Raw genomic sequence first — 9,920 nt, 5'->3', positions numbered from 1 at the left:
TGGTCTCGATCTCCTGACCTCATGATCCGCCCGCCTCGGCCTCCCAAAGTGCTGGGATTACAAGCGTGAGCCACCGCGCCCGGCCAAGATCTGCTTTCTTAATCAGAAAATTATTTTCTTTCCTTTTTTTTATTTTATTTTATTTTTTTGCTGTTGCCCAGGCTGGCCTTGAGCACCTGGCCTCAACTGATCCTCCTGCTTTGGCCTCCCAAAGTGCTGAGATTACAGGCATAAGCCACCACACCCAGCCAGATAATTATTTTCTAGTAGCACGTTGACATGTTTTACTTCCTAGCCTAACCCTTAAATGCCAAAGAGGAATGAAAGGGACCATTTAGAATGTTGTCACTCTTTTATCCCAAATGAATAAATAATCCTTCTGAAAAATTAGAATCTTAAATCTTTTGAGATAGTCGAGGTAGTGTGTTAACACCTTCTACCCCGATACGAGGTTTTGTATACATTTTAATTTTTTTTTAAGGAGCAACCCTATTAATCGAAGCTGTGAATGCATTTTTTAAAATAGCAGTGCATTTCTGTTCATATTCAGATTCAGTATTTGTAAATGTGGCAAGTTTCTTTTTTATTATTATTTCATGTATACTGGGTTTTTAAGAAAGTACATGATCTAGTGGGAAACTATCAAAAACATCCATTTCACATGTCCATCTTGGCTCTTTGAGTTGTAAGAATTTACTGGCCTCCTATATTTTGGCTTGGCTTATATGTATTGAAAGAGTATTTACGGGCCGGGCGTGGTGGCTCACACCTATAATCCCAGCACTTTGGGAGGCTGAGGTGGGCAAATCACTTGAGGTCAGGAGTTCAAGACCAGCCTGGCCAACATGGTGAGACCCCATCTCTACTAAAAATACAAAAACTAGCCAGGCGTGGTAGCACGCACCTGTAGTCCCAGCTACTTAAGAGGCTGAGGCAGGAGAATCGCTTAAACTGTGGAGGCAGAGGTTGCAGTAAGCCAAGGTTGTGCCACTGCACTCCAGCCTGGGCAACCAAGCGAGACTCTGTCTCAAAAAAAAAAAAAAAAAGAAGTCTTTACATAATTGGAGTCAATTTCCTTTATAACTTTGCTCGCTAATCACTAATCACTTTGCTCACCAATACTAAAAACTTACTGAATGACCTTAATCTGAGTCATTTGTAGTCCAAATATATATTTCTTAAATTTGATAGCTGAGTATAAATTTCTTAAGTTCGATATCTGAGTATATAATTAAAAAGTGATTTTTATCCAGTGTTGCAAGAATGATCTCCTAGGTAAAATTACTGATTAAAAAAATGAGTCCAGTTGATTTACTTAAATAGATCTATATAGATTTTTTTGAGGCATTTTTATGTCAGGAACTACCTAAGCCTCATCTAAAAATGTTGTTTTCCTACCTTATGTGGAAAAACCTACCACCTGGAAAGAAATAAAGCCTCAGTTCTATGTAGATATGCTCACTCCCAGATAACAGACAGACAAACATCTTGCTTGTACTCCACCCTGCCCTGCCATGTCCTACTGCTTACATGGCTATAGAAGCTGTTTGGGGTGTTTCTTTTTCTGCCACTCAGTCTCTATATGGTAAAATGGCAGCAGCAATGCTTGTTATCTTACAGAATTAAGTCGGAATTCCAGAGCAGAAACTGGGAGTTCTTCAAGAAATAAGAAGCATAACCGAAACCAGAATGAGTGGAGCTCGGGTAGTATCCAGAGAGCCCAAGCCACACCAACATACTTCTAGGCAAAATCAGTACTACAGTTAAGGAGGCACAGTGGGGTAGTCGGGGGGGGATGCAGTTTTTGATACCCATAACTTCTGACTGTTGGCACAAGAAAGTTCATCTAGAAAAGACTCATGCTGGCTGGGTGTGGTGGCTCAAGCCTGTAATCCCAGCACTTTGGGAGGCCGAGGCGGGCGGATCACAAGGTCAGGAGATCGAGACCATCCTGGCTAACACGGTGAAACCCCGTCACTACTAAAAATACAAAAAATTAGCCGGACGTGTTGGCGGGCACCTGTAGTCCCAGCTACTCGGGAGGCTGAGGCAGGAGAATGGCGTGAACCCGGGAGGTGGAGCTTGCAGTGAGCCGAGATCGCGCCACTGCACTTCAGCCTGGGGGACAGAGCAAGACTCTGTCTCAAAAAAAAAAAGACTCATGCTGTCCTGGCTATTGGCCTAAGATTTCATGGTGGGATGAAACCTGTGAATAGACCAAATGGTATGCTGGGCAGGCTCATTTGAAATCACTTATTGATAACATAAAAATAAGTGTAGGCCGGGCACGGAGGCTCACACCTGTAATCCCAGCACTTTGGGAGGCCAAGGCGGGGGGGATCACCTGAGGTCAGGAGTTTGAGACCAGCCTGACCCGCATGGAGAAGCCCCATCTCTACTAAAAATATAAAATTAGCTGGGCGTGGTGGTGCATGCCTATAATCTCAGCTACTCAGAAGGCTAAGGTAGGAGAATAGCTTGAACCCGGGAGGCAAAGGTTGCGGTGATCAAAATCGTGCCATTGCACTCCAGCCTGGGCAACGAGAGCAAAACTCCATCTCAAAAAAAAAAAAAAAAAATACGTGTTATACTTAGCCCTTAAATGGATTTATTTTTCCAGGCTATTAAAATATCTTTTTTAAAGATAAGTATCTTTATCTTTTTTATTGTATATATTTATATGTGTATTTTTTATTGAGAAAACTATAAAGCGTAATATAGCTATAGCTGGCTATGCCACAGTGTATGATAATGTATCCAGACAATTTGTCTACAAGTGGTTTTTATTTCAGATTTATAGACTGTAGCATTCCTTAGAAACGTCTGTGTCTAAACTCTAAGGAAAGTTGGGTCTTGGAAGGAATTAGCTGAGCATTTAGTTGAAATGATCTTGTCCTTCAGAGTCACTGATGATGAAAATGACAAGTGACAGCTTACTTAGAAGATAAGTAGGGAATGAGTCCATAGACGTATAGAAATATCTGTGTCTAAACTCTAAGGTAATTTGGGTCTTGGAAGGAATGAGCTGAGCATCTAGTTGAACTGATCTTGTCCTTCAGAGTCACTGATTATGCAAATGACAAGTGACAGCTTACTTAGAAAATAAGTAGGGAATGAGTCTATAGACACAATTTGGCATACCAAAAATCTGTCAATTTTTCTGATAATGAATATGGGGCTAGAAATACCCTTTTTCTGAATATCCTTGGCCACATAATTCTGGCCATATATTGGGCAGAAATTGCTGGAATAGCTTATGCAGTGGTTTGTGTATATGTTGTTGGGTCTATATTCTTGACTGTATAACAAACTCATACTTCCTGTCCTAACTTGAGAGATTTGTAATTAGTTTAATTACTGATTCTTGTTTTAATGAAACAACCAAGGACTTACTGCAGCATTATTTCTTCCTTTGACACTGTCCCCATTTGACTGTTAGGTTTCAGCAACTCAAATGGGCTTTCAGACTCTTAGTGCCTTAAAATACGAGGCAAAGATTACATTTTATCAAATAAAATTTAAAGCCTATCATTTTTAATAAAATTTGCTTGGTCTAATACACTGTTAGGAAATCATAAACAAAAAATTACATATAATTTAACACTTAACATCTGATCATAAATGTGAAAAATATATATAGCTATAGCTGGCTATACCACAGTGTATGATAATGTATCCACACAATTTGTCTACAAGTGGTTTTTATTTCAGATTTATAGACTGTGAGGATGTGTAATCAGCCTTTATAGACAAAGTCGAGATGCTAAGAGGCTGATTTGTTTATGGATTGTTGGGAGGTGAGGAGATGAGAATATTCCTTATATGAATTTGGCAGTTTAAAAAAGTGATTCAAGCAACTAGGTTTTTGTCATTTCAGGAAGAGAAAAGTCAGAAGTTAAAATGGCAGTGGACATCTTAAAGTAGAAAAGATCTCAAAAGCCTGTACCTTCCCTTATTTTAGTTGCAAAAGGGAAGTCAGATTCCTGGTATTTTTCATATATTATTCAACTTCAACTTGAAGAACTGGCTATTTTCTTCTTTCTTGTCATTATCAACCTACAGCTGTCAGACCTTATCAGCGAGGACAGTTGACATTAATGGGATTTACCAAGTTGTTTATAATATAATCACATGAACAATAAATTTCTCCTTATTTTGCAGCATTGGACAAATTTCCACCATGCTAATGGCATTTTAAATATATTTGGCAATTTTCCCAATTTTTTACTGAAGAAAACTGTAAGTTTATACTTGAGGACTGAAGTGTGACTCTGCTAATTATCAGGTCAGTATCACCCCTACCTCCAAGAATATCACTGCTATCCTAAAATCTAATGCAGTTTTACTGTCATTCTTTTATATTTCAGGCAAAAATTTATTGCTGTGTCTATATATTGAGATTACATTCAAATGCATAGAACAGAAAGAATTGTTAAATTTTAATACTTATAAATAGTGGTTATTGGAATATGCAAAAACAGATCTGTTGGTTCTTACGTTACATAGCAGTGACTTTTCTTTCCTCCTGTGTAATATTTGTATTGTATTCACGTAGACACTAAGCTGAGTTGGTACCTTTTTTTTTTTTTGAGACAGAGTCTCACTCTGTCAACCAAGCTAGAGTGCAGTGGTGTAATTTCGGCTCCCTGCCATCTCCACCTCCCAGGTTCAAGTGATTCTCCTGCCTCAGCCTCCCAAGTAGCTGGGACTACAGGTGTGTGCCACCACATCTGGCTAATTTTTTTGTATTTTAAGTAGAGATAGGGTTTCACCATGTTGGCCAGGCTGGTCTTAAACTCCTGACCTCAAGTGATCCGCCCACCTCCACCTCGCAAAGTGCTGGGATGGGATTACAGGCATGAGTAACCGTGCCCAGCCGAGTTGGGACATATTAGTGAAATGTTCCAGTTATTAACATTTGTGTGCAGAAGTGATTTATAAACACAGAAATAATAAAAGAATTCTTTTTTGTCATTGACAAGGAATAGAACTTTTTCTTGCCTAGGCTGGACTGTTTTGTAATTAAAGTGACTCTGAAGATTGTTTTAATTTTACTCTTTCATAAGGATGTATATTTATCTTAACAAATCAAAGACTTTTTTTTTCCATTTTACATATCGAACACTTTAAGTACAATATAATTTAGTTCTTTGTGTATGTACCTCTTTTTATTTTATTAGAATTTAACAAATAATACTTGATTTTTACTTAGAAGCTTAAAATAGAACCAAGAAGGACTTCCCAGTTGCAAAAGGGCAGCTGAAGTTATTTCCGAGGACATCAATCTTGGCTGTCTGCAATTTTTGATGGTGCCTTTCTTAAATTCTTTTGAAAAATGAGACAGGATAATAGTTACTAATAATGAAACCAGGTATCAGCAATGTGGTAAGATGTTCTACATTTATTAACTTAATCTTCATAGCAGCCCTATGAGTTAAATATCATCATCCCCCTTTGACAGATTAGAAAATGGAGTTAGATAACTTGCCCATTTACACAACTAGGAAGATGCAGATGTGGCATCTGACTACCAAGCTACATGTTCTTTCCAATATAACCTCTAATAAAGTGTAGCTTTATTAGATTTGTTAGAATTTTTTTTAGTTTTGTTTTAGTTTTTATTTTTATTTTTAAAATAAATATTATGAGATATATCCCTGATACTAAAGTAAATGTCATTTACTATTTGCTAAAATTCACTTGTTAGAAAATAGAGGCCGGGTGTGGTGGCTCACACCTTTAATCTCAGCACTTTGGGAGGTCAAGGCGGGCAGATCACCTGAGGTCAGGAGTTGGAGACCAGCTTGGCCAACATGGTGAAACCCCGTCTCAACTAAAAATACAAAAATTGGCTGGGCATGGTGGCATGTGCCTGTAATCCCAGCTACTTGGGAGGCTGAGGGAGGAGAATTGCTTGAATCCAGGAGGCGGAGGTTGCAGTGAGCCAAGACTGCACCATTGCTCTCCAGCGTGGGCAACAAGAGCAAAACTCTGTCTCAAAAAAATAAATAAATAAAAAGAAAAAGAAAAAAAGGCCAGGTATGGTGGCTCACACCTGTAATCCTAGCACTTTGGGAGACTGAGGTGGGCGAATCACCTGAGGTCAGGAGTTCAAGACCAGCCTTGCCAACATGGTGAAACCCCATCTCTACTAAAATACAAAAATTAGCCAGGCATGATGGTGGTTGCCTATAATCCCAGCTACTCAGAGGCTGAGACTGGAGAACTACTTGAACCTGGAAAACGGTGGTTGCAGTGAGCCGAAATCACCCCACTGCATTCCAGCCTGGGCGACTGAGTGAGACTCTGTCTCAAAAAAAGAAAATTAGCAGTTAGAGCTGAGGTTACATCAAAGATGTTTTACTATGCTTTAAAAGACTTAGACAGCATGTCCTGGAACACAATCTAACAACAAAGTGAAGTATGCATTTTATACATGTTCACTTAAAAGCAGTAGCTCTGGAAGGAATCAATTCTTTTTTTGTGTGCCCCCAAAAATTTAATAAGAGTGATAAATTACTGGAGGATGTGTGAACTGGTCGTGTTGTGATTCACTTTCCATAAGACTGGCAATTTGAAAATAAAAAGTGGAGAGAGAAATATTTGTTCTACTTTGGAAATTATAAAATATATCGTACCATACACACTGGTCAGAAGGTTCTTCCAAGATTATACAGCAGTCTAACTTCTATCTTTATGTGGTTTGTGAGAATTAGTGTTGTAGAAAGGATTGAGTTTGCAATTTGCCATTTAACGTACTTTGGAACATGCAGATTCTCAGAGAAATGTGAACTTACCAAGTCAGATAAATTCAGTTTGTAGTAGCCTAGCCAATTAAGATGTTTAAACAGGCCTGGCACAGTGGCTCATGCCTGTAATCTCAGCACTTTGAAGGCTAAGGTGGGAGGATCGCTTGAGCCCAGGAGTTTGAGTCCAGTCTGGGCAACACAGGGAGACCCCATTTCTACAAACGATAAAAAATAAATTAACCGGGCGTGGTGGCATGTATTAGTGATCCTAGCTACTTGGGAGGCTGAGGCAGGAGAATCGCTTGAGCCCAGGAGGTTGAGGCTGCAGTGAGCCATGTTTGTACCACTACACTCCAGCCTGGGTGACAGGGCAAGACCCTGTCTTAAAAAAAAAAAAAAAAAAAATGTTTAAACAGTACACTTTGAGAATTCATTTAAAAGTAAGTTTGCATATAGTTGAATTAAATCTATTTTACTATATAAAATATAAATATTGTGTTAGCTATTGTCTATGAAAGTAGACGATTTAAAAGAAAAATTTCTCCCATACTCCCACCAAACATTATCTCTTTTCCCAAATTTTATTTTAACCAATTGAAGAGGGATATCAGAATGTTTTATATACAGTTTTGGAAATTGGTTATCTAAAACTGGGAAATCTTTTGATGGTCTAACAATTTTTCAGAGAAATAATATTCATTATAACACAATTTTACCTGAAAAATTAGTGGCTAATTCTTTTTTTTTTTTTGAGACAGAGTCTCACTCTGTCGCCCAGGCTGGAGTACAGTGGCGTGGTCTCGGCTCACTGAAATCTTTGCCTCCGGGGTTCAAGTGATTCCCCTGCCTCAGCCTCCCGAGTAGCTGGGACTACAGGCGTGCCCCACCATGCCCGGCTAATGTTTTGTATTTCAGTAGAGACAGGGTTTCACCATGTTGGCCAGGATGGTCTCGATCTCCTGACTTCGTGGTCCGCCCACCTCAGCCTCCCAAAGTGCTGAGATTACAGGCGTGAGCCACTGCGCCCAGCCCTAGCGGCTAATTCTTTCTGAGATTTTCTAGGATGTTTGTTTGTAAACATGTCTGGAGGAAATATGATGAAAAATTGATCTTTGTGAGTGATAGTGAAATCAATAATTAAAGTGAATTTTACTTTCTGTTGCTGCTCAGTTTGTGATTAACATCAGAAAACATTTCTATTTAATTTCAACTATTTCCTTTATTAAGGCATTTGATACTATAATTGCTCTTATCTCTCACTTTATTTTTTCTTTAATTGTATCAAATTAACTATGTCTTTGGAGATTGTCTGATTGTTACCTTTGTTTCAGGCTTTCAAGATGAATCTGGAAAAGCTCAGCAAGCCTGAACTCCTGACACTATTTAGTATTCTTGAAGGAGAACTTGAAGCAAGGGACCTTGTTATAGAAGCCTTAAAGGTATGTTAAAAGAAAAAAAAAAGAGAGAGGTCATCATACATTTTGAGTCATTCATTAGTTGTAATTTATTTAACTAAGATATTTCTGTAGTTTCCATTGAAATTAAATGGAGGACATACTGATACTTGTTATAGGTAGCCACCTACATGGTGTGTTATTAGGGACACTGGTGAAACCTTTCTGTTTTCAAAATAGTTCCCTTAGTTTCTCGATCTGACGTCTAGACCTTGAACTTCATTTTTTTTTTTTTTTTTTTTGAGACAGAGTGTCACTCTGTTGCCAGGCTGGAGTGCAGTGGCGCTATCTCGGCTCACTGCAGCTTCTGCCTCCCGCATTCAAGTGCCTGCCCCAGCCTCCCGAGTAGCTGGGACTACAGGCGCACACCACCATGCCCAGCTAATTTTTGTATTTTTAGTAGAGACAGGGTTTCACCATGTTGGCCAGGATGGTCTTGATCTCTTGACCTAGTGATCCGCCCCCACTCAGCCTCCCAAAGTGCTGAGATTACAGGCATGAGCCACCGTGCCCGGCAGAATTTCATTCTTTTAGTTTAGTGGCCCTTAGCTGTTTTTGAACGCTGACCCCTTTGAGACTTGATAAGAGCAACTTCCTAATAAATGTATATACATCCATATATCAAAATTTGAAATATAATATCTGGGAGATCAAGGATCCCGTGAAAACATCCACGGATTCCCTGGACCCCAGATTAAGAATTCTTACTTTTGGTAGTTTTAGCCGATTTCTAATTCTCACTGCTAATTGCCTATTGTTATTCTCACTTCTTTCCCCCATTTATCATCTGTCTCAATCCCTTCATAATTAGGGTAGGAATGGAGGTGACAGCTGCCTCTAATGGAAAAATCAGAGGATGACCTCGTTTTCTCTTTTATAGTTTTACCAAGATAACCTCTCTGCTTTTCAGCCTTAGAAACTGTACAAACCTGTAGTGCTTTATGTGTCTATTTACTAATCACTGTATCCTCAGCACCCAGCATAGTGTCAGGCATGTAGATGCTCAGTAAACATTTGTTGAACAAATGAAATGATTGTACCATTGTGGTGTGTTACTTTAAAAGATTACCATAATCCTTCTAAGTGGATGTTGTGAATTACTAAATTTTAAAGCCTCTTCTTATGTGCTCTGCAGCATACACTGCCTTCTGGTTTTAATGCTAACAGATGCTTAGATGCTTTTTGCACATGTTTTCCTAAAATATATTTTTTTCTTCATGAATCCAATTTTGGTTACTATAGGCAGTTCTGATAAGTTGAAAGAGAAGCTTGAGAAGCAAGAGCTAAAATTAAGGGAGCATTTTGATATAAGATACCATTCAGAATCAGGCACAAGTGTTGTATTTAGTCTGCATATGGTCTGTAGGTGATAAAATTATTCTGAGGCTTAACTCTGTGCAGTTTAGGTGAAATGAATAGCTTCACCAGAAGTGACATATCTTTAAACAATCTATTGTTAGATAAAATAGGGGGCAGCTGGGATTAAAATTGTTTCACTCCTTTGAGAAAAGGAACTGCCATAGCATTCTTTAAACTGAAGTATCATTTTATTTATGGAGTTTTGGGGGGTTTTTTGTTGTTATTTGTTTTGGTTCTCCAGTGTATCAGGATTTTACTGCATTATTTGTATAGCTTTTGCTTAACAATAAACACCTGTTGGACTTTATGAACTACTGTGGCAACTTACCAATTTTCTTCCTTTTAATATTGGTTCCTA

At 38.7% G+C, this 9,920-nt stretch overlaps 1 protein-coding gene across 1 annotated transcript in view; it reads left to right on the top strand.

Moving 5' to 3' along the window:
- Positions 1-9,920, top strand: part of CTTNBP2NL (CTTNBP2 N-terminal like) — a 65,791-nt gene that overhangs the window by 11,595 nt on the left and 44,276 nt on the right. Inside the window, exons 2-3 of the mRNA XM_032155004.2 lie at positions 4,162-4,285; positions 8,081-8,188. Of these exons, the coding sequence (XP_032010895.1) occupies positions 8,090-8,188 (99 nt within the window). The 5' untranslated portion in view covers positions 4,162-4,285; positions 8,081-8,089. The remainder of the gene's footprint in view (positions 1-4,161; positions 4,286-8,080; positions 8,189-9,920) is intronic.

This window comes from Hylobates moloch, unplaced genomic scaffold (assembly GCF_009828535.3).
Source record: "Hylobates moloch isolate HMO894 unplaced genomic scaffold, HMol_V3 SCAFFOLD_5, whole genome shotgun sequence".
Lineage (NCBI taxonomy): Eukaryota > Metazoa > Chordata > Mammalia > Primates > Hylobatidae > Hylobates > Hylobates moloch.
This window is presented reverse-complemented; position numbering and strand designations above follow the sequence as displayed.